Below are 25,069 nucleotides of genomic sequence, written 5' to 3'. Positions count from 1 at the left end.
TGTATTTTGCAAGAGAGCTAAAAGTGGTTGCTAAACTGTGTCCATGGGTTGTATTTCACTAAGCTTTACTCATAATAGACTCCTTGAAATTGATGGACATCAATTAACACATGACTAATGTAGGTGTGTTAATGTTAATGGGTCTACTCTGTGTAAAGGTTAGTTGAATGTCACCCTATAGGTCCATGTGTGAGAAGAGCAATTTGGTATTCAACTGGTGGTTCAGGACCCACATTAGGTTGCATCCTGATTTTTGGTAAATATGTGGTTTTTTTGGGTGTGTGTTTTTTAAGGGTCACCAAATTCATGTTTGGGTAAAAGATGAGCTGAGGGTCTGAAAAAGTTGAAGACTAGGGGGAAAGGCAGAGGAGAAGATTCCACCTGTAAGAATGCAGGAGTAGCTTTGCTGAATCAGACCAGACACCCAGCTAATCCCCACACTCTCCACAGCAGTAGGCAGTCAGTTGCAAGGCAGGGAGGAGAAAACCACCCCCTCTTGTTTACCTGGTAATTGAAGATACATTGCCTATAAATAGGAACATTTGGTTTTTATGCTAGCATGGCCAATGGAATCATCTTTACCCATGAACTGGCTTAGTTCACTTTTAACAGTGGACTCCTACCTATATTTACCCAGAAGTTCCACTTGGTTCCGTGGTGCTTACTCTCAGATAAGTGGGACTAGGATTGCAGCCTAAAGTGGTTGCTATCAATTATGCTATCAATTATGCCGTTTGCCTGTCCTCTGCTTACTGCCAGTTGTTACACCAGGCACAACTGGTGGGCAAAACTAAAAGCAAAGTACATGGAAGTACAAATTACACTTTGTGAGTGTGTGATTTAGGCAGAAATCCAGAATATGCAAATATCAAGATAAAAAATGGAAAGCAATAATCTAAACAAAAACCTCATGGTTACCATGCAACAAAGGTCGGTCATACAAAGTGTATGGTGTCTCAAAATCTACCAGAATTCACAACCCTCCAAAATCCACCCCTCAGACGGGGTGAGGCAAACTCTCCACAAGGATTTATTTATATTTAGACCATTTCATAATTAATTGTATATTTAACTTTTCTTCTACTGTGGGATTGTGGCTGGATCAATCTTTGACAAAACACTTTGAGTTTAAGAGATTTAACATACAAAGAAGTAAACAGTGCATCTTTCCCCAGGAACACAGGCAATTTCAATGGATTAGTCAGCTTGTTGAGAGAGACATAGAATAGTGTAGGACACAGTAACCCAAGGAAACAAGGGTAGATGGAGATGCTTCCTTGCCTGATCCTTCCCTGCCATCCGTGGTATAGTTGGTGCTGCGATTTGTGCACTGACCTCTCCCACCTTTGTCCTCTGGCTGAGATTACGATATTCCCTCATCCTTCATTTTTATCTTGGAGATTGCAGGGTACTTTACCTTGGAGGCACCCGCGCAAAGGGGTAGAGAGCACAAAAATATTGGGGAGAGTGTGGAAGGGGCAAAGTGCATTTTGGGATGGGGAGAGCTTTGTCCCACATGCTATATTTCTTAAAGAAAAAATATGGTATATTTCATATACATTCAGGTTGTCATCAACGTCTTTTGTCTGATGTGAGTCCATTGATTTTGATGGAGTTTAGTTTTCCTGTAAGCATGCTTGGGGACTGCAGCCTTATTTTAATTTCTAGTGTATGATTCAGTTACAATTTGTATGTAAAAAGTGCATTTTCTTCAAGCAGCTGTTGGGCTTTACCAATGAGGTGGTGCAAGGCTAAGCTGCTTGTTTCTCCTCCCTACTTCTGGTGAAACCCATAGTACTTAAAGGCAGAAAATCTGAACTGCGCACATATCCTACATTTAAAGGACATTATTTCACCCAAAGTGTCCTGGGAACTTTAGTTTACCCTACACAGAGCAACAGTTCCCAGCACCCTTAACAAATTTCCCAGGATTCTTTGTGGGAGATAATGCACTTTAAATGTATGATGAATGTGCATCCTTGGTTTTTAACGCCTGGTGGTTTTCAAGAACCTGCAACAGTTCTATCACACCAGTTTGGGCAAATGGAATGCATGCCAGCATTTCTGGTGAAGCTGAGTATTTCCGGTGAAGCTGAGCAACACAGTAAGGGGCAGGTTTGGGCCTGTCTGATGCTAGAAAGGCCGGGCTCCATGTTACAGGGTCCATGTCTTTCTCTTAGCAGGAGCCTGCCCATGGCTTCCTTCCCCACCCACTCCTTTGCCACTTCTTGAACTCAATAATTCAAGCTGTATATGTTTGTGTGTGTGTGTGTGTGTGTGTGTGAGAGAGAGAGAGAGAGAGAGAGAGAGACAGAGAGAGAGAGAGAGAGAGAGAGATCCTCTGCCACCACTGCCAACTTAGAAGTGGTATATGAATACTAAGGGCTATGCATTAGATCAGTAATTCTTACAGAAACCATATACAGCAGACACACAACTACAGCAGGTCCTGCTCCTTTTGTTAGCTGAACTGAATTTATAACTGGATCAGAAATGAAGGAGAACATTCACACAACACCTCTAGACACCTCCTTTTACAGCACACATTTTCTCTCCTTCACTTACTCAGCTCAGGGTGCTTCTGCTCCACTTCCTGACAATTTGGGGAAAATATCAGTCTGTACTTCTTTCTCCCTGTTTCAGGGGTGAACCTTGGGAGTGAGGAAAGACACAGGGCATTTTCTTAACAGTAGTAAACTTCTTGCTCAATACTTTAGCATCTGCTTAGAGTCAAGACTTCATGTCTGTAGCTGAAATAAATGCTGGTAAACACATAGGGCTGAAAAGGTTTTCCATGAATGCCCAGTTTTCCCAGTTAACCTTTGGCTTGTTAGAAGCAGCTTTTCTAGCAAAGTATATTTGCTTATTATCATTTAACCATTGATCTTACTCTCAAATTTTCCACCCCATTTGTAAACTGAGCTGAAATCACATAATGTTTGTAAAGTTTGACTTGCTGCCACAAAAAAAGCTACACTGGAGTAGTGCCACAATGGTAACATAAGGTTTGCCCTCACACATTTTTCTAGTGCTGCAATCCTGTAAAGACTTAATTTAGGAACAAGCCCCAAGAAGAACACAGTTGTACAGGATTGGACTGCAAAGTCCAAGTGGTTGAGTTTATTATTTCACAAGCCTAAATAGTTATATGAACATTATGTCCCTTTTCTAAATACTGATTTCAACTTAACTTCTTCCTTCTAAGCAATATATGTAGAATGGCCATTTTTCTTGGGATTTATTATTTTCAGCAGGGCTGAAAGCTGCAATGACTAATTGCTAATTAAGCAATTAAATCAGAACCACTCCCCATCAAAGGGAATTCCTGGCAGCTGAAGACTTTGATGTAAACCATCCATGTGCCCTTCTTGACTTAGGAATGTCATAATGATCACCCTAACAATAAATTAATAGTATGTAATATTTGGATAGGAGTATTATCTTGAAATACATTCAAAAGTCCATCTGCCTGTAATATTTATTTACATAGATTGCTCTGGGAATTAACTTTCTTGCTTATTTTTGAAAAACAGTAATTAGTTTTAATATTTTTATTCATCAAAGGTTTTAAGCCTCTCTTCTTGCCTAGACAGATGACCTGGTTGAAGCTTCTGCAACTTCCCAGATGTTTTGGGCTCTGTTTTCCTCACCGCTAGCCAGCAGATCCAGTGATAAGGGATTATGCTAGCTGCAATTCAGAATATCTGAAAGGCACCAGGCTGAGGAAGGCTGGTCTAGACTTCTGTTGCATAAGTACTGAGATTTGGTGTGTGGACATTTTGGCTCACACTCTTCATTGCTGTGATACACTGGCTTTCACTGTACAAGATAACATGCTAACTCTGGATTAATTAGTGAAGGGTAAATACAATCTCTGGGTGTGAACTCACAGTTTATTTAAAATTGGAGGTATCTAGGGGACGTATTGACATATTCAGGTTATAACTACTCAGTTTAAAGCCACAATCCTATGCAAACTTAGGAAATGTAAGAAGCTACCTTAGTTTACATCAGACCATTAGTCCACCTAGCTGATAATTTCTGGTCCCCAACCTTTTTTGAGCTCTGGGGCACATTTGCAAAATCTAAGCAACTATTGCAGACACTGCAAAATGACTTTCACAGAAGAACTGCAGATGCTTAGAACACACCCAACCCTGACCAAAAACCCGGCATAACACCTACATGCTCCAAAATAAAGAAGACCAAAAAAAGCAGCTAAGCCCCACAAACACTGACAAGAAAAAGGCAAAAAAACCAACCAATCCAACTCTCAATTAAAAAACTACACAAATTAGAACCTTGGAGAGGCAGGGAAACCTTAGTGCATGCCCAAGTGAGTGTCTGAGGATGCCACAGTGCCCACAAGCACCGTATAGGGGACCCCAGACCCACAACGATTAGCAGTGGCTCTGCATCATTTCAGGCAGGAATCTGTCCCAGCCCTATTTGGAGATGCTGGGGAATTTAACTCTTTTCCTTTCCCAGTGAGCTATAGTTCTTCCTTACATGGGAATAAGCTTCATTCAGTAATAGTGGTATTTACTTCCAAGTAAACATCTACAGAAGGGATGGGACCCCTGTTTGAGCCCCACATTGGGCAAAAAGATTCCTGCATTTCAGGAAGTTAGACAAGGTGACCCTTGTGGTCTCTTTCAACTCTATGATTCTACTTTATAATGTGATCATGAGACATCCAGAAAGTATAAAACAATGCAGCTACATAAGAACATGAATCATTCCCAAAATATAATACTGATTGTCCCTGAATCTTCCTGCCACATTTGCCATCCTCCCCTGCAACTCCAGTGTGGCCTGTCACACCCTTTGAGAACCACTGCCTTAAAGGAACAACATAATCCACACTTGGCGATTCTCAGTATAAACCAAAAAATGCATCACTAGAATCTAAATTTAGAGATGCAAATGTATATCATTTTAAGTTCATAGACTTTTAGGATGAGTGTCCTTTTAACAGAGACTATGCAAGAGTTGGTTTGTGAACTGCACCTTCGGTATTAAGATGATAACCTCTGGTCTGGAGAAAAACAAATGAGGAATCAGACTTTAAATTCCAAAGGAAAGTAACAAGATCCACGTGCGTGCACACACACCCCTTTCAGCCTTTCTTTGGCTGCGTGACCCAGGAGGCTGTTAGCTGAAGATTTTCCATAAGTCATTACTGAGGAAGCCAATTAATCCCAGACAGACCTCAGCGGGTAGGTCGGCAACAGAGAGGATGTCTCATAGAGATCTTGTCTGCCTGGACAAGAGGCTTCCAGCCCCAGTTCCTTTCTTTCATTCTATGGGTTCTTTTTGATGCAGATACCTCAGTCAGAAGAGGCGATACAAACCTGAGATTCTCTTTGCAGGCTTGGATAAAGTGCCCCCACCCCCCGCATCCTGCTTCACATATACGTACTTCTGCCTGTTCCCTCTCTCCTTCCCACCCAAACTTGCTTTGTTGAGGCCACTGCAGTTTAAAAGCTAAAGGAGAAACTTCTCATCGGTAGCATAAAACTTCTCTGACCAAGAGCTGTGGTTGGTTCACACTAAACATTTGCAGAAATAAGTGTTCGCTCAGCCCAAAGGTCAATATTTCAACAAGTTGTGGTAGGGAACTTACACTTATTAAATGTCTTCGCCCAGGTTTCTTTGCTGTTGAGTGACTGCGGCCTTTTGTTTCTTCCATTTTTCCCTCCTGGCAATAAAGTTGAAATGTAGCAGCCCTTCAAAATGAAGTTTCTCATAGAAGTTGTAACCACAGGTCTTAACTTTTCATCACTTAAATGTGGAACAGAACCATTGCAAATGGGGGAAGGAGGGAGGGGACACATGTGGTGTGTATCAGAGATCAGTGTAAATCAGAAAGGTGTGGTGAGGGGGATTTCCTGCCCACAGGCCCAGTGTTCTTACTGGCTCCCCTGCACAGGCTCTTGGAATTGCAGACAGGACCTTCTTCCCACAGAGTGTTACAGAGAACCATTCTTTTTTGTGGGCGAGGGGAGGCAAAGATCCTTGCAACACCCTCAAGACAAATTGGCTGGCCATGGCATGGATGCATGTGATGAGGAGATCCGTATTTGCAACAACATCTAACCTAATGTACAGACTGTGTTCTGCAAACATGGGTCTGTTGCTGGCTGCTCTGGAAATACCTTCTGCTTCCCTTCAGATAATAGTGGAAATGTATGAAGGGGAAATGCACACTTTCCCTTCTGTACAATGCTTTGCATTGTCCTGGCCACTATTGCAAATCCTGCTGCACCTTCAGATCAATCATTGTTAAACCATGTCAAGTACCACATTTTTCTTGAGTAGGAATAGTTTTGTTGGCTTGCTTTCTTGGAGCACTGCCTGCCATTATGGAACTAACTTTTATTCCCAATTTTCAGGCAACAGGTGTAAAAATGACAAAAAGCCTTGTGGCTCAATGTAGATGAACAAATGTCACGTTTAAGGTGCCAGAAGGCTCTTAGGGCTCTTCTAGATGAACTGTTTATTGAGCATTCATTCCAGTCTACTTGTGTGGAGCTTATATATGCCAAGGGATTGCACATGACGTGTGATGCTAATTATTTCCCCCCAAGAGTTAAATGATAACTAATCAGAGGCAGCTACAGGAGAGCTATGAAATTCAGGTGAGGGTCAGATGCCTTGTCAATCCCAGCAGGTATATAAGAGGAGACTGCCCAAGCCACAGAATGCATGTTCAGAGTGCTGGAGATCCAGAATGCATGTGCAGACTGCTGGAGATCCAGACACAGGAAAAGGAATGTCCAGCTTTTGTGGCCATTTATAATCTTGTCTTTTCCCCCAAACAACCATCTCATGCCCATTCTGCTAGTTCCTGAGGCTTGTTTGGTGGCAACATGGGGGAGAGACTTCTCAGTGGTGGTGCCCTGGTTTGGAACATCCTCCCTGCAGAGATATGACTGCCACTGATGCTGATCTTTTGGCGCCAGCTAAAGACTTGGCTGTTTGCCCAGGCCTTCATTGGAGTTAAATGTCAAACTGATGGTTGTGATTATTCTGATTATAATTTATTGGCCTGGGCAGGCCAGGTCGGCCTTTTATATACCTGCTGGGATTGACAAGGCATCTGACCCTCACCTGAATCTCATAGCTCTCCTGTAGCTGCCGCTGATTAATTATCATTTAAATCTTGGAGGGAAATAATTAGCATCACACGTCATATACATGGAAGTTGCCAAACCTGTTAACCAACTAGAAGGATTACTGTTAATAGCATCAGTTTTCCTATAACTTGATATCGCTAGGTAGTTTTGATGAACTGCAAAAGCATTTTTAGTTTGCTTTCTGTTGCCACCCTGGAACTTTTCTTTATTCGAGCCACTTGGTTTTGTACGTTTCCTTGCAAATGAAGGAAAACAACCTTTCTGCTTGTATATGTTGATAATATAATTTTGGTTACTGAGGACAAACAAGAATGTACAAAAACAAGATTGGGTGCAGGCCTGGCCAGGACATAGGCGTCCTGACTGTGACAAAGGTGACCTGTGTGCTTGCTTGCTTGATTAACAACTGTTGGGAACTTCAAGGTCCCTGCTCTCCCTTCATATGGTCTTTGTACTGGACCTGGAGACTCCAATAGAGAGCATTCCATGTTAAGAAGGAAGGCAAGTGGGCACTCTATCAAATGACAGAGCAGGAGTTACATGGATCAGGGCCTTTTCATTGGTAGTGCCCATTGTATGCCTTGCTCTTCCCAGACCTGCTCTCTTTTGGCCTGTATTTTGAAGCTTTATAATTTAGGAAGACTTTGGAAGAAGTGGTTGACAAGTCTTATCAGTTGCTGACTTATGAGCGGATTTTATTTGCTGCTGTTCTATGCTTCTGGTGCACCAGGGTTTACACCAGCATAATAGAGTTGGCCAGGATACCAGAAGGGATACAATTTACGAGCTTTCTCCATTATCTGCACAGCATGGGGTGTTCAGTCAATAGTGCGAATGCTGAGCTGAAGCATTCCCTGCTGGTTACCTACTTTCAGCAATAGGGGTCGCTGTTTGGTAGTACCCAGTTGGTTAGCTGTCAGATTCTAGAGCTCCCTATTGGTGGCTCTTAGGTAATTCACAAAATACAGAGCCCATTCTTAAAACACAGTGTTCATTCATAAAGCAGTAACATAAATCTCCATTGCTGCATATTGGGTGTATATTTCAGCAGTTGAACGTACAAGTTTATGGCCATGCTGTAGTGTAGTGCTTATGCAACTGTGAATAAAAGGTGGCTGGGGTCATTGTTTCAGGGTTTGGGGGGGAAGAGGTGACAAAACTGATTTCCAATAAGTGCCCCCCTTTATTTCCATAACAAGTCCTTGAGTCTGTACTCTGAATGGTGACACCAGGGACCTAGAAGGTGCTGGGCTTGCCAGTCCAACCCTTGCACAGTCTCATCAGTACTGACCTTAAGGCAATTGGAGCAATTGGGCCAAATTGGGCCCTGCGGGCCGCTCCTAAGGGGACCCCTGCACCAGGGCAATCTAGATGGATTTTATTTATATCCATAAGATTTTGCAGACTTGGGCTGTGAACTGGGGCCCTACAAAAAAAGATTCAAGTTGTGCCCCACTGCTTCAAATTGGGCCCCACTGCCTAGCCCTGAGTCTAATAGTTGCTGGGCCTGAGTTGCCCTGTCCTTGCATGAAGTCTTGGGTTTGCAATTTTGGGAGAGGGGAGACTGCTGCACTGGGGAGCAGGCAGGCTGGCGAGGCCTCCTAGACTTAGAGGCCCAAGTTGTCCTGCCCTCACATGAAGTCTTGGGTTTGCAATTTTGGGAGAGGGGAGATTGCGGTACTGGGGAGAGGGCAGGCTGGTGAGGCCCCCTAGACTTAGAGGCCGGAGTTGCCCTGCCCTCGCATGAAGTCTTGGGTTTGCAATTTTGGGAGAGGGGAGACTGCACTGGGGAGCGGGAGGGCTGGCGAGGCCCTCTAGATTTAGAGACCCTAGGCTTCAGCCTACTTAGCTTATACATAAATCCGGCATGGATAGGTACTGGATAGGTAGTTTGTCTAGCTTTTGCTGGACAGTTCTTACATTAGTGAACTTGTGCTACCTTCAGAAATTGAATAGTGCAACTAACTAGGCAAAAAAGAACGGAGGAAAGACACAATAAATTGTAGTGTAAAAGGAAGGTCAAGTGCTGCCTTTCACATCAACTGCTTGTGACAATTCTTGGTTTTGCAATAAGCAAACTGTGTCTACTTTGGTTTCTTATATGTTGGTTATTTTTAGTTTAGCTTAAGTTGCCCTATTAGCATATCAGGAGAAATGGCTAAACTAAGAAATCCTTAAAGAATGAAGAAGCCCAACATTGTATGTGCTTTAAAGGCAATTTAGTGGTGAGTATAGTAGAGAGATTATAGTTTTAGGACCAAGATAAATTTGACTTAGTCTGGTCCAAAAAACCTTCTTGTCATTGCATGATTAATTCAACTTTCTGAGCCTTTGAGTCTGCTCAGGAACAGACACATTTACCAGAACAAATACATCCTCCCTGCCCCCATGGCCCCACCCAATTAACAGCTTTTCATTATGGTAGTTAGCATAAATCCCCTTGGGGTAAAATACTCACCTTATCTGATTTTATGCCAAGGCCCAGACACCCTAGTCACCGAATACTTCTAAAAACTTGGCCAGAGAGCTGAGAGAAATCACAGAAGCCATTTTAATGACCATGACCTTTTTAACTAGCTATTTTCAAAGCTTTACAGCTTTCCATTTACTGGCTCTCTTGTCTGATGACCAAGAGACAGTGGGTTTGATCCCTACAGGATGTCTCACTTTCCAGTGTCGCCCTGCCTCACTTATTTCCATACGTGTTGGGGTTTGTTTGTTTTTTGTTGAACAGAAGGTACAATTAAAGTTTCTTTTAAAATTCATTTGGGATTAGTCTGAAAAGTTTAAACAAAGCCCCCCTCAATGTAATTTTTGGGCAATTGCTATGTGGTGGGCATTCTAGCTCTTGGGAAATATTCACTCAGGTCTTTAGGCATCCCAAAGGAATGCAGGGCTCCACCCACAGAGGAAAGCCTTTTCTGTGGACTCACACGCTCCCTCTGTCTCATACTGGCAGGATGTTTGTCTGTCCCTTGATACCAGTTTAGAGAAGGCTGATGGATGGGGTGTGAGATGTACTAATCTCTGCTGGAATTTCTCCTCCCACTGCAAAGGGGGTCTCCCTCTGGGAAATTATTTGGGATGCTTTGAACCCAGATTGCATAGTGCACTCTTCTGCCATGGCTGGAATGGGACAGAACTTCCAACTCCCCTGGTCTGTGCCTTATTGTGAAGGCGGGAGCTTTCTAACCTACCCTGGGCTGATATGCTGAGATAACATAGGGTGACTGGAGCATGCTGCCTACAGAAGGCCTCATTGTGCCTCTGCACTATGGTGTGAGGAGCCCTTTACTTTGCTTTTCCAGTCCCCCAAACTCTGGATTTTGTGTCCTGCAGTCAGCCGCAGCTCACCCACCTGCCACACGGGTGTGCTCCCTTCATACTGCATCCATCTGTGAGTCTGCTGTATCAAGGACTGCACACAGGATGGTTGCACATAGTCATGATTCAACATTCACTGCAAGGACCTGGTGATCCATAGCTGTATTGCAACCAAGTCCAAGAGTTCTAGGCAGAGCTCAACCCACCAACCCAACCCCCATCTTTCATATGAGATTTTGGGCTAATTCTTTGTCAGTTTTTGCACACTTAGGTGGGAGTGAGTCCCACTGACAACAGTAAGACTTATTCCCAAGTAAACATGCACGCATTTGGGCTAAAGGACAAACCAGCTAAGAGTCTGGTTTCCTGGAAGAACAGTTAGGTAGTTTTAACTCGTTAAAATGATGGGTTGAGAGCAGACAAAGTGGATGGGATTTTTGTGTCCTTTTCCTTACCCAGCTTCATATTCTGTTCCCCCCTATATTTCTTGTTCCTAGTTCCTTCCTTCTACCATCTCAGCTGGCTTTTACCCTCCTTGGGAGGAATTGTGAGCTATAAATCCAATAAATAAAAATAATAACTTTCCCCCTCTTTTGGCAGTCATAATTATAATTGCTCAGAATGGGGGGTGGGGTAAGGGTGGTGGAGAAGCCCCAACAATAATGAATTGGGATATCAAATGTTGGGAAATCAGGAAAGTTAATTTATTGGATTAAAGACAGGAAAAAACCTAGGAGGAGTTGGCAAGATGGATTATTTTGATAATAAAAAAAACTATTATAGGAACAATACAGTTTTACAGCATATTGGTGTTTGTTTATGGATATGGAAAATTTCAGTAACATAAGCAGATTATTGTATTCTGACTAATGATTAAATATTAATTTAAATAATTAAGAAATTTATATTAGTTGGAATTTGTGAACATCGTATTTACGGTATATGGTTGAATAATTGAATTTTAAGTAAGTAAGTGAAATTGCTCCTGAAGGAATGTGGTGACAGCATCAGCATTGCTTGATTTGCTTGATGCCACCACAATATATTGGGTAGTGGCACCTACAGAGGTCTCTGTAGGCTGGTTCCAGCCCATGGGCCACTGGTTCCTAACCCTGGCTTAAACAAACCACAGATCCTTGAATTCAAACATAATGGAAGATTGGGGTCAGTTTAAAACCAGAAGTGGATGTTTCCTGTCTCCTTCTCTGACGCATGAAAAGGTAAGGGGCACCAGCCTGAGACTTGTTGCAGCTCGTTCACATAATAGGAAACTGTGGCTTCCCATAGTTCCCAGCATGGTGTAGTGGTTAAGAGTGGTGGACTCGTAATCTGGTGAACCAGGTTTGCCTCCCCCCTCCTCCACATGCAGCTGCTGGGTGACCTTGGGCTACTCGCACTTTTCTGAAGTCTCTCAGCCTCACTCACCTCACAGAGTGTTTGTTGTGGGGAAGGAAGGGAAAGAAGAAGTGTTTGGATTTGATATCCTGCTTTATCACTACCCAAAGGAGTCTCAAAGCAGCTAACATTCTCCAAAGGAGATTGTTGGCCACTTTGAGATTCCTTAAGGGCAGTGAAAGGCAGGATATCAAGTCCAAACTCTTCTTCTGAACTTGGCTACCAAATGAGCTGAGTTGAGATTTGAACCAAGGATTTCCTGGCTCCCTGGTTATATGCTTAGTTACTGCAGCATTCCAATTGTCTTCCCTGAAATGGGTCCACCATTAGAATTGAATATAACTTTTATTTTAAAAGAAAGTATAGACTGGACTCAATTTAGTTAGGCTCGCCTTTCTCAACCTTGGGTCCCCAGATATTGTTGGACTACAACTCTCATCATTCTTAGCTAGCAGGGCAAGTGGTGAGGGATGGTGGAATTAGTAGTTCAACAACATCTGGGGACCCAAGGTTGAGAAAGACTGGGTTAGACAGTGCTCATGAGTCCTAATTTTGTGAAACGGGAATGATAATCAGCCTATCTTACAGGTTTTCTACTGGGCATGCTGAAGGTAAACAAGGAACAGGAACAGCCTCTTCAAATGGAGCAACAAATGGTGCCCTCTATAAGTCAATGAGCAGAGTACCAAAAGCTAGACAAGTTATTTTGGCACCTGAGGCAGAAATTCTCACAGGTGTCTCTTCCCATCCCTGGTAGTAATGTGTTATCTATCTATCATCTATCTATCTATCTATCTATCTATCTATCTATCTATCTATCATCTATCATCTATCTATCTATCTATCTATCATCTATCTATCTATCTATCTATCTATCTATCTATCTATCTATCTAATCTCTCTCTCTCATCTATCTCAATTTGGTGGCCTTTCATGACACCCATAATCAGATACTTGAAGTGGACACTTCAGTCTGACTCAGCTACACACTTATCTTGCATGATTTATAGATACAGTGGTACCTCCGGTTACGAACTTAATTCATTCTGGAGGTCCATTTGTAACCTGAAACCGTTCTTAACACGAGGTGCGCTTTCGCTAATGGCGTCTTCCTCTGCCACTGCGCCACTGGTGTGTGACTTCCGCTCGCATCCCTGGGCAAAGTTTGCAACCAGGAGCATCTACTTCCGGGTTAGTGGAGCTCGTAACCCGAAGCATTTGTAAGGAGGACGGTACGTAACATGAGGTTCTGCTGTACACTAGAATATGTGTGCTGTTCTATATTCCCTGGTCATATCTGTTTATTTACATGAAACCTAAAGGATTAAATGATACTGGGTGAGGCAAGGAGGAAGGGAGAAAAATATCTCAGCTAGTTGCCTAGCAACTAGACCACATGATTTTTGTTCCCTCTCTTCTCTTAACTTCATGAGCAGATGAATAAGGACTGTGTGTGTAAAAGTGATGCCCTTCATGCATAATGTGAATTGTGCTGGTTTTGGGTTCACGCACGCAGAATGAGGGCTGGCATAAAACATAATTTTAATCTGCAGAGTCAATCAACAGGTTTGTACAGCTGTTTCAGGGCCACCTCTATTTCAGCAGCCTGATGTCACCTTATGAAGGCATGCCCAGAAATTATCAATTTTTAAGAAAGGGCTGACCATGGTGCACCAAATAAGGGAATGTTTTTAAATCACCATCTATCACTGCAGGGAGGAGGTCCTCTCACTCACTTACCAGTGGTGGGTAGCCCCCTGCCTGCCATTAAATTCTCTTCCTGAGCAGGCTAGCTGGTAGCATTGAGAGGTTCATCAGCGACTGTTAATTATTCCGGGAAGAATGTAAAAATATGGCTGTTGGCAAAACCTTAGCTGCGCATAGAAACCTTGCCTTCAGATAGCCTCCAGTCTGTGACTATTGTTCTGAGCATGGGACTGAGACAGCACTGATTGGCATTTGGTCATAAATTCTTGCACCTTGACAAGCACTCTTTTATTCCATTAATTTGTGGTCTTTTACAAGTATTGATCATGAAGTGTTTGTGACATGATGACTATATAACCTAGTGGGAAGTTGTGAGACCACTCTTGAGTGATTCCACTTAGTCCTGCAAGGTCTCTGGAATGCTGATGGGAAGCTGCTCATCTATTCACTGATACCTTTCCTGTGATGTCCTGCAGGGGTCTTCCTGTTCTATTTCCCCGTTATCAAGACAGGTAGCCATATTAGTCTGCTGCAGCAGAACCAACAAAATCCTGTGGCACTCTGCAGCCTAAGAAATTATCATGGCCTAAGCTTTCAGGTACTAGGGCCCACTTTCTCACTTGGTAGATACACACAGAGAGACACACACAGACCTGAACAGAGGGGAAAATATTTTAATACTAGAACCAAAATGCAAAAGGTATCAATAGGTCTTTTACATTTCTAGGCAGAGTCAAATGTATACACGCTAACAACAAAGTGACCCATTTACAACAGTACATCTCATGTTAACATGCTTTTCATTATTATGCCGATGGAACACCTAAATGCCCCATCTCATCTGAGCCCAAATTCGCTAATAAACTCTCAGTAGTTTTATGCTGCAGGCAGCCTTATTCTTCAGTTGTATCTGAAGTGCCTTGGCAAATCTCTCTCTCTCTCTCTCTCTTTCACACACACACACACACACACACACACACGCACGTGCGCGCGCGCACACACACACACACACACACACACACACTGCCCTTCATCAAAATATCTCAGGGCAATTGAAATACTCTTCCACCAGTTTCTGTATTTTAAAATGTCATATTTCTAGCCATTTATACTCTTACATAACTCTTACATTACTCTGGTTTTTGTTTAGCAGCAGCAGCAGCAAGACTCTGTTGGTTGGCTATAGCATGAATCCCACTGGGAGATGTGTACATGACTAAGCCCCTGTTGGTATGACTGATGTTGTGAGGTTCTGCCATGGTGCAAAAACATGAGGTTGTCAATGGCCATGTGCTGCTGTGTTTGGCTTGGTGACTCAGAACTTGTGCAGGCTTGGTCCAAGCAAAACTTCTCATTAGAAAGACGGCATGAATGGTGAATGAAAATGCTGGCCGTCAGGGGTCTGAAGCTGACAGAGTCATGAGATGCTGAGGAAGATTGACTGGAAGGAAGCACAGACCTGCAAGGGGCAGGTGGGAATGCATTGCCCATCAGGCAAGTTTGTCTGGTTTCAACTTAAAGAGTAGAGACTTTTGCTAAGGACCGAAAGCTGTGAGTTTTTTGTTGAGCCTTTTGTTCTTTTATACCACAGACATCATTCGCAGTGATATTGCCTTGGATAAACAGAAAGGCTGCAAGATTGCCCAGCACCCAGACATCATGTTGGAGCTACAGAGGGAAAAGGCAGCTCAGATGCACCTGGTTCTCCTCAAGGAGCAGTTTTCCAACACTTACACCAATCTCACGCTAACAGGTAAGGTTGCAAGGCCATCATGAGCCAAGGATCTGCCCTCATTGCTGAGACTCTGGTAGGACAAATTGCTGCTTGTTTCATGGTGAGAAGAGAAAGCAGGTGGCTCCTGAGCCATGGCAGCTCACAGTCGGCAGGAAATGTTACACAAATTAAAATGTAATCTAGAGTGTGTCTCCCCACTTTGCTGGCAACTTGGATGTTGCCAGTTTCAGAATGCAAGAGAAAGCGACAATCTGACCGTGTTACACATAAACCAAAATCTGTGCCCAATAAGATAGAAGTCAGAGAAGGGGAATAAATACTAGGAAAACCCACAGTGTGTTCATTCTTCTGTTTGATGGTCTCATATAACAGCAATAATAGGTTGGGTTGCTTAACAGCTTCTTGGGACACAGACAGACTCCTGGATTTGATTTAAGCAGCAAGAGGTGATCTGTGGCTTTGAGCAGCGTTTTGATGCAGCCAGAACAACAAGAAAAATGATTAGCACATGCCCTTTAAAATGAAGTGAAAAATAGCTGTTCCATGAGTATTTATTTATTTAAAAATATGTGTATATAGCCTACCCTTTATCAGAACTGATACCAGGGCAGCAGGGTATGACATTAAACAACCGAAACAATAGATAAGCCCATAAAAATACATACACATGGGGCAATTATGAAAGGGCAGTATAGGCTAAAACAACCATTCCCTTACAAACATTTAAAATTCCTGAGTGAACAGGTAAGTTTTAATATGGTGCAGAAATGATATCAATGTCTGTGCCAGTTGGGTATGTAATGGGAGGACATTCCACAAATGGGGCATCACCAAGGAGAGGCTTGCCTTCAGGTATTTGGGTCCCAAACCATTTAGGGCTTTAAAGGTTGGCACCAACAAACTGAATTGGACTTGGTAGTGAGTAGGAAGATATATCCTTTTTCATCTGGCAGCACCTCTCTATATGTCATATTCCTGACTCATCTTAGGTTTCTGCTGGGACTGGAGTGCCTCAATTTAAATATCTCTTATTACACATCCTAGGCATAAACCAGGGACAGGCATCCTCTCTGGAAGGGCCACTCTATTCTTCAGATAGTGATCTGGGGACCAGAAAGGTATTTGACTTGGATTTGACCTTTCCACATTCAAAGCCAAAGAGAGACATATCATTCAGAGAACAAACTAACACATTCTCCGTATGAACAAAAAACTAAAGGCAAGCTTTTTACTGCACACACATTGATTAAAATATGATCAAGTTACTAGTAGGGATGGGAGAGAAATCTTAAGTTACCTAATTTGTACTTCCCTAAATAATACTTGAACTTATGAACCAACTGTCCATTGGAATTTTCGCTTTGCCAAATTTTGCAATGAAGTTCTCCATTTGTATGGTGTGTATTAAAATATGCACATTAGGGGGAGGTATGTCTAGAAATGGATGTCAGTGAAAATGTGAGCTTCTCATATGCACAGTTTTGTGTGTACTTTTGTGTAACAGACATAGTTTTGCAACCAATTTTCTCTAATATGCTGCATTTTTATGCGTTAGAGAAAACTGGTTGCAAAAATATGTCTGTTATGCAAAATTACACACAAAACTGTGCATATGAGAAGCTCACATTAACATGTTGATCCTTTTTTTGTGAGAACATTTTTTTTTAAAAACTGTAAGCTGATATGTAAATGCCAAGAGGTGAATGTGAGACTGGAAAAACAAGAGACCAAAATTGACAGTTTTGCCCATCTCTAGGTGCCTGTAGCTAGCTACGTTGCTGGGTGCAACCAGCCTTCAGACGAGCATTTGGCCACCTGTGAAGTAAGCTCCCCTTTATTTGAAAAAAATAATAATCTGATGGGGGGCTGCAGTTTTTATGAGAGATGTAGCCCTCGGATGCTGTTCTTCAAGAGGCAACAGCTACTCCTGCCTTCCTCTAAGATGCACTTGGTTGAGAGGAGCGCTAGCAGGCCTAGCAGAAATTGTCTGACGACTTTCACCCTGGGCCTCTGCCCTAACAAGCAACACAAGTCTTTTTGTAGCTCTTTAGCACTCCTCAAAATAGCCGTGCAAGGATTTCAAGCTTTTCCCCCTCTCCCTGCCCTCACTTGCTTTAGTAGAAGGGATGCAGCAATTACTAAATTTGGTGTCCTTGAAACCAAAGCAGCACATGCACTTTGTGTGAACCCAGTAAATATTAAAGAGCAAATATAAAAGAGATAATGGTCCAGATGGAGCCGAGTGGCTGTTTCTATTACGGGTGTTGTTTGAATTATCCATGAAATGGGTCCTGGAATGACTGACAGGCTGTGAGGTAGTGGGGAGAGCTGCAGGGCACTCGTAAATGTCCTGCCTGGCTAGTGGGAGGACGGAAGAGAAGGATCTAGTTCTCCCACCTCTGGCCAGTGGGTGGCAGCGGAAAGCCCCACCAAGAAGTGCCCAGGTTTTCACCAGAAACGAGGCCCAGGTTTAAAAAGAATCCCTAGTTCCCAAGGTTTTTGGATGGGTGCTGAGTTTGTGTGACATGAACATCTATGCCAGCCTTTTGAACATGACAGCGCCCCATGCTTTGTGGGGAGAAAACAGGAGGCATCCAGGGCTGGAGGCTTTCCCAGTCTCTTGAGAAGACACCTAGCTGTGACAGATCCCCAGACTTGTGCCTGCATGATGTTTGGGCAGGATCCCTTCAAGCCATTTATCATTTTGTGTAACATAATCCCCTCAGCTGTTTATTCCCACTTGAGCTCTTGGAATCTCCCCTGACAACTTGCTTACTCTCCAGTAAACAAACTTCCCCCAGAAGGGAGGGTCTTCCCCTCCTGTGCTAGTCTGCACGGCAGTTTCAAAGAGGCCTAGGGCATTGCTTGCATTTTTGCCTGGGACCTAGCGCCCGAGGGGGCACCCGGTTATTGCAGTCTCTTGGCCTTTTAAAGTGTGTTTATGTTGGGAGGATAGAAGATTTCGGCTCCAGGTGCCTCTGTGAGGCAAAACGTCTTTCAAGTGGCAGGGCTGCACGCAGCCTCCTTGGGTGAAATCGATGTAGCCTGATAATTGTTAGGAGGTTTAATCTCTCATTTCATAAATGTAACTTAGCTCTGTGTTCTTAGTGGGTAGAACATAATATTTACATATAACTAGACAGAGCCATGTAAATATTTCTCTTTCCTATGATGGATTCTATCATTTTGGTTGTGTGTATGGGATGGGATGAGATGACTGGCTGAGGGGGCAATTGCACCTGCTCCTTCAGGATCAGAGGACAAATACTTGCAGGAGAAAAATGCATCAGGCAGGGGTTTTCTGGGGCAGAGTGAGGTGTAAGGAGTAAACTGTACCAGTGTCAAGGGGCCCCTACAGCATGGTGTGTTCTTCACACAAAAAATATTGCCTTATTGGTGGGTTTATTCTGCGTTAGTATGTTCTGTGATTTCCCCTCAATGCTACCACATTATTGCTGCCCAGAGCGACTATAGTGCAACAAAAGCGGGACAAAAATAAACAGAACACTTGTGGTATAAAAAGTTACAGGGTTTTGGCAGGAAATTACAGGATAGCCACTGACCAGGGGCGCACCGGTATCACCTCTCCAAAACATTCGCAGGTGCAAACAGTATTGAAAGTGGGGCCATGTGTGGCCACCCGAAAAGCATCATGAGCACAAATAATCATGAATGCACAATTAAAAGGATGCCTGGAGGAACCCCAGGACATTCACAGCATCACCACTTTCTTTATCAAGCCTTGTTTTGCCACCAGATGAACGTAGACTACACAGCTGCCTCTGAGCATGAAGCTCAACCTCTTTCACAAATGGCATCTTCCTGATATTCCAGAGGAAAAAACAAGCTACAGTAGTTAAAATGTGTTTTGTTATCCTTTCCAACTACCCTGCCTTGCCATATGGCTAAACAGAAGAGCAAAGATAAGAGGTAGATATCTGTGAAATGGCTGCATTTGTACCTATGCTAAAGGCTTTGGATCAGTTTCTGACAGAAAATCAGCCTTCAGTGTGCAGCTTTTATTTGACTATGGCTTGATCACCTTTCAGTAGATGACAGACTGCTTTTCCCACACTCCATTTTCCTTATCATACACCAACAGCGAGAATGATATGGCCATGAAATAGAGTAAATTAGATTCTCATCTTGCTGTGTGGCCTAGTGTAATGTGTTTTGAACCTGCCACAGGCCTAGGAATGATTGTGGGCCATGTGAATTGGCCCTCACTTCTCTCCCAAGTTAGGTGCCCCAGTGCTGGTCCTCTGCCAATTTCTGAAACCTGGCTGTTTGGACAGTGTCCTATTTGGAATGCAGCAGAGCCAGTTTTGCTTGTGAGTGAGTGTCTGAGAAAGCCATTCTGGGATGAAAACATCACCTCAACTGGGACCTAGCAGAGGCCACTTATATTTATTTTCAGTGCTTATATCCCCCACTTCAAACAAATTTTCAAGTGCACTAGTAACATATTTCAAGTTTATCAAATACTGTAAATTGAGTATGAGACTTGCCGCCACCAATGGCAGAACCATGTGTGCTTACCCTATAGTTGTGGCCAAGGGTGAGGAAGAACAGGTGGAACAATGAAATATGACTCAACGTAGCACCACAGGGCAGGGAAATTTCCTTCTACTTCAAGGGTGTGGAAGCTTTTTCAGCCTGAGGGCCACATTCCTTTCATAGAGAAACTTCTGGGGGCCACCTGCCCTTGGTGTGTGAGGCAAAGGAGGCATGCAACAGTCAGAGGTTGTGCTAAAATGTACATCCTTTCTGTGGCTGGCTGTGGAAAGATTAGCATTGACCCTGCTTTTGCTTTCCATAGGGGGAGTTGCAATCACTTCCAGAACTATATTAATTGGGACTGCAAGGTTTCATCTGTAGATTAGTTACTGATTAATTGTGAATTAATTGGTGGTGGGGAATCTTGTGCCAGTTTTGGTTAAGTTTTGTTCATTTTTGAGGCTATTTTATTTCTGGTATGTTAACATAATACGGAACGTTCAAGAAAATATTAAAGGTGCCTGTTCTAACAAAGGATGGTAACATTTGCTTTTTATACTATGAGTTATGTCAACATACATCACTATGTCAGAGAAGCAACAAAGAAGTGACATGCCTATTTATTTAGATTTAATCAATTAATGGATTAGTCAGCAAAAGCATATGAATAAGCAGCTCAAAATTGTTTTGTGGCCCCAGCATTTATCATGCTTGAAGGGACAAATTACTTCTTGGGGCCTAGACTGTGGGTATGAAACACTCCCCCGGCACGTGACTCTTGGCCCCATGTGTGCAGACATCCGGCTCTGTGCCTGGATTGGAAGCCTCATGCTGATTTAACTAATCACTTCCTTGAGAAGGGCAAAATGAGCATTTCTCTGCTCGTCTTGAAGGCAAGAGCCTAGGAGACCCTGCAGGGCTTCTGTTGGGGCTGCCCCGAGGAGGGATTTACTGCCAGAAAGGACATGACCTGACTGCAGGCTCATTAATGGCAGCCAGATGTGGTGCTGCTGCTGCTACCATCCCAACATCCTGCAACTAGGAGTGCCTGCTGTGGTGAGTGAAAACACGGCTGACCTGTCAGGCCCCAGGCTGGCCATGTACTCTGCAAAGCCCTTGCCTAACACTAAGCATGGGAGAAGAATTCAGTGTGCATTTAAAGCCAGATTTATCAAAACATAGCCATCCTTGAAAATTTGTGCTTGACTGAATGTTGTGATGTAGTTCTCCAACCAACCAACTAAGTATTGCTTACAAAAATGTATATATTAGGCAAAAATGTCCATGAAAATGAATATATAAGTGAAAATAATATACCGAAATGCATTGTACTGGAAGTTGCTTGCATAAATTAGTCAAAATTGTGTACAAATATGTGTTCGCTAGGAGAAATTTGCACAAAAGTGCTGAAGAATTCTCATGTGGATTTTTTAAGAGAAAATTTTCAAATTGCTGCAGAAATGTGGAGAACTGAATTTAAGACTGAAAAAATGAGAAACTGAAGGAACCAACCAAGATCTTTCTATTACTACGTAACACTTGCTGTCACTGCAAATATCTTATAGTCTTATGTGAGAAAAAGCTTTTATATGGAATTATCCTCCATGCATGCAGTGTGGCCCAGCTCTTAAGTGCTGCTCTTCCATGGTTCATATTGGGAAGAGGATGGATGGGGAGCCAACACAAAGGACGTTATTCCTGTTCTACAGTGGAACCTCGGGTTGCGGACGTAATCCGTGACGGAGGCCCGTCTGCAACCCAAAGCGTTCACATCCTGAAGCACCGCATCTGTGCAGGCGCTTCTGTGCGCTTCTGTGCATGTGTGAGCGGCGCTTCTGGTGCTTCTGTGCATGTGCGAGCAGCAAAACCCGGAAGTAACCCGTTCTGGTACTTCTGGATTTCCCACGGTCTGCAACCCGAAAACATGTAACCTGAAGCAGCTGTAACATGAGGTATGACTGTATCTTCATTTACTGCAGCAGACTCTAGTGCCACTGTCTGTAAACATAGTCATGTTGACTAACAGACAAAGAGCTTGCCCCTGCTTATGTAAGTATACTTTCACCAAACGTCTTGCAAACATCAGCACAGTTGCACATGCCAACCATGCCTAGCTCTGCTGAAGGGGAAAATAATAATTGAAATGTCAAATGGAAATAAATCCAGTTTTGCCAAAGCTTCCATTCACAAGAGACCAGATTTTAATTAGTGCCTTCCAACTTCCTTTAGAAAGTTATTTGACTTCAATTAGCTGAACTGGCACATTGTTAGGGAGCAGGACAGACTGGATAGCTGAGATTTGTGTCAGGCATAGCAGTGGCCTAAATTTTTCCAGTGTTCAGTAAAGCACTGTGCAATCTCTGTAGAAGCACTTCACTTATTTTAAAAAGGCACCTTCAGCCATCTAACTTTAAAATGGGCCGAGATGAATAGAAATAATAGCCAGTGAGATATTCACATTCCTAATTTCTTATGTATCAGGGAACATCCCCTGGGTTAGAGGGTATACGGAGATTCTGTCCTAACATCAGATTGACTTATATGTATACAGTGGTACCTCGGGTTACATACGCTTCAGGTTACAGACTCCGCTAACCCAGAAATAGTGCTTCAGGTTAAGAACTTTGCTTCAGGATGAGAACAGAAATCGTGCTCCAGCAGCGCGGCGGCAGCAGGAGGCCTCATTAATTAAAGTGGTGCTTCAGGTTAAGAACAGTTTCAGGTTAAGTACAGACCTCTGGAACAAATTAAGTACTTAACCTGAGGTACCACTGTACATCTTATACACTGTAAAATATTCTGTCTGCTCCACTTTGAAGAAGCTAATGATTGGCAGCATGAATCTAAAACCTGCCCCAGTATATCCCTTTCTCTAATCAATCTTTGATAGCGATACATCCACTTAGATGTAACTTACACATGTACATATATCACTTTATCATTAATGCTCTGTGACGCCGGGGGATGTGTGACCAGTCAACATTGAAAAGTATTGTGTTTGAGTTGACAATCAGGCAATATTATCCTCTTTGCAGTTATTAGTCTGGAATGGCTCATTCACTGATGCAGATCATTAGCTGTATGTGCAAAGAGATAGAAGTGATAGATTTTGTTTATTACACTGTGCATAGTACTGGACATATCTAAACAAAAAATAAAGAAATCATTTTGTTTAGTTAAAAATGGCTAAACTCTCCATCTATCAATTTCCCTCTTATATTGGAATGACGCAGAACCAACATGTTCACAGGTCATGGTTGTTGTCTTCATCAATTTCATGTGAACATGTCACAGGTATAGTGCCTCACAGGAACAACACTGAAAAAAGAATGTTCAAGCATATTTTGAAACCTCCACGGGTTCTCCCTCCTTTTCCGCTGACTGGTGTGCGCATGTACTCTCTCCCTTCGTCTCTGGTCCCTTTGCTTCCCATCTCTTTACCTCTCTTATCATTGGCTTATATATACTGATGTCATAGCAGGGCATTTCAGAAACAACTGCCAGAGCCCCTCTATTTGCTATTGGATCCTGCAGAATTCATAGTGGTCTGGGTGAATTGTATTTTATATTGTCATGATCTGCCTTGAACTTTTTAAATGGAGGGTGGTATATACAATGTTTTTTTTTAAAAAAATGAAGAAGAACTCTGTTGCAGGCAACTTTTATTAAACTGTACAGGTAGGACATCCAGATTCCAATGGCCAAGAATTCTGAGGGAGAAAGTTCTCTCTTTTGGCCTCGGATAAAAATTCTAGCCAACTTTACAGGGCCATTAAAAGTGTCATTGAGATTATGCTTGGAACCTTATTTGAACCTTCTTTAAGCATTACATAACTGGTACCACTGTCACCTGTCCTTTTCCTTTGACGTTTGTCTTTAAGACATTTATCATCATTTGCCTGTCTGAATAAAGTATTCCTTTCCAACAGAGCTGCTGGGTTAAGATTCCAAAAGAGCCTTGAGATCTTTCAGAGTTGATAAAAGGATTTATCTTGTCTCTGCTGCTTTGTGAGGGAAACACTGTGCCTGCCAGTATCATTTGAGAGGCTTCACTTCAAGCTGCTCTGTGGGCAAAATGTTTGGGTGACAAAAACTAGACCCTCGTTTTGAGCTCATGTGCAGCACTTGTGCTTAAATATATGATCCAAAGCTCTGTGCACGCGGGATCATTCCTTTTTTACCTGGGAAAGGATACACTTTGCTCTTGGATGCGATGTGCAAGCTCCTTTACTTGGACGGGGCATTTTCTTTTCTTAGATGAAAACAAGTAGCCCAAATGTATAAGAGATTCTGGATTACACTCCAGCTATGATAATTATCTCCTCCCAACCTAGCAGTTCGAAAGGACGTCAAAGTGCAAGTAGATAAATAGGTACCGCTCTGGCGGGAAGGTAAACGGCATTTCCATGCGCTGCTCTGGTTCTCCAGAAGTGGCTTAGTCATGCTGGCCACATGACCCGGAAGCTGTACGCCGGCTCCCTCAGCCAATAAAGCGAGATGAGCGGCGCAACCCCAGAGTCAGCCACGACTGGACCTAATAGTCAGGGGTCCTTTTACCTTTACGATAATTATGTTACTATCTCAATTTAAACTGAATCAATTTACAGATATACTTGGAATGTATTTTTCTTGAAGTTTTTTCCCTTTTATTTTAGGCAGAAAATGATTTAACCACCACTACCCTCATGTTCCTTGAGCTGAAAAACAAAGGGTATGATCACATGTTTTAATTATTGCCTGTAAGCAGCCCTGATTGACTCATGTTAGTAAAGTGGGTTGTACTCGTAAATAAACAAACAAATAAAACAAAACTCTGCCTTCTATGCTGGACGTGGGAGTCTGGATCTAGGCATATGCCAGCTCTAATTTCTTCATGGTATTTGCAATGGCTGAAGGCATCTTTGCATACCCCATCCTGATTCTGCTCAACAACACAACATCCCCATATTAGTGATTATGAAATGGTTTTATTTTGCATTATGAAAATGCTCAAGATTTGCAGAACCTCCAGGAAATACAAGATGTGCCAGATCTGTTGGGCAGATACTCAGAATACTTCCCTTTTTGCTTAGCCTTAGTAGGAATGCTCACTCAGAATAAACCCCACTGAGATCAGTAGACCATATTTCCTAGACAGCATGTCTGAAAAACCTTGTAGTTAAAACTTTACCCCCAAAGGGCTATCACCCACAGAGCTCTCTTAGCCAATTTTAAGGTAGGATTTTGTTCAAGGGGTGAGATAGTTAACTGCTATACAACAGCTCTGTGCAAT

General features: G+C 42.8%; 1 protein-coding gene across 3 annotated transcripts in view; it reads left to right on the top strand.

Annotated features, from left to right (window-relative positions):
• HPSE2 (heparanase 2 (inactive)) overlaps positions 1 to 25,069 on the top strand; it is a 113,237-nt gene that overhangs the window by 2,432 nt on the left and 85,736 nt on the right. For all 3 annotated transcript variants that reach the window (XM_053389543.1, XM_053389544.1, XM_053389542.1), the window contains exon 3: positions 15,157 to 15,318. In XM_053389543.1, coding sequence (XP_053245518.1) covers positions 15,157 to 15,318 — 162 coding nt within the window. The remainder of the gene's footprint in view (positions 1 to 15,156; positions 15,319 to 25,069) is intronic.

Source organism: Podarcis raffonei, chromosome 5 (genome assembly GCF_027172205.1).
Source record: "Podarcis raffonei isolate rPodRaf1 chromosome 5, rPodRaf1.pri, whole genome shotgun sequence".
NCBI lineage: Eukaryota > Metazoa > Chordata > Lepidosauria > Squamata > Lacertidae > Podarcis > Podarcis raffonei.
The sequence above is the reverse complement of the archived record's forward strand: the minus strand, read 5'-3'. Positions and strand labels throughout refer to the sequence as shown.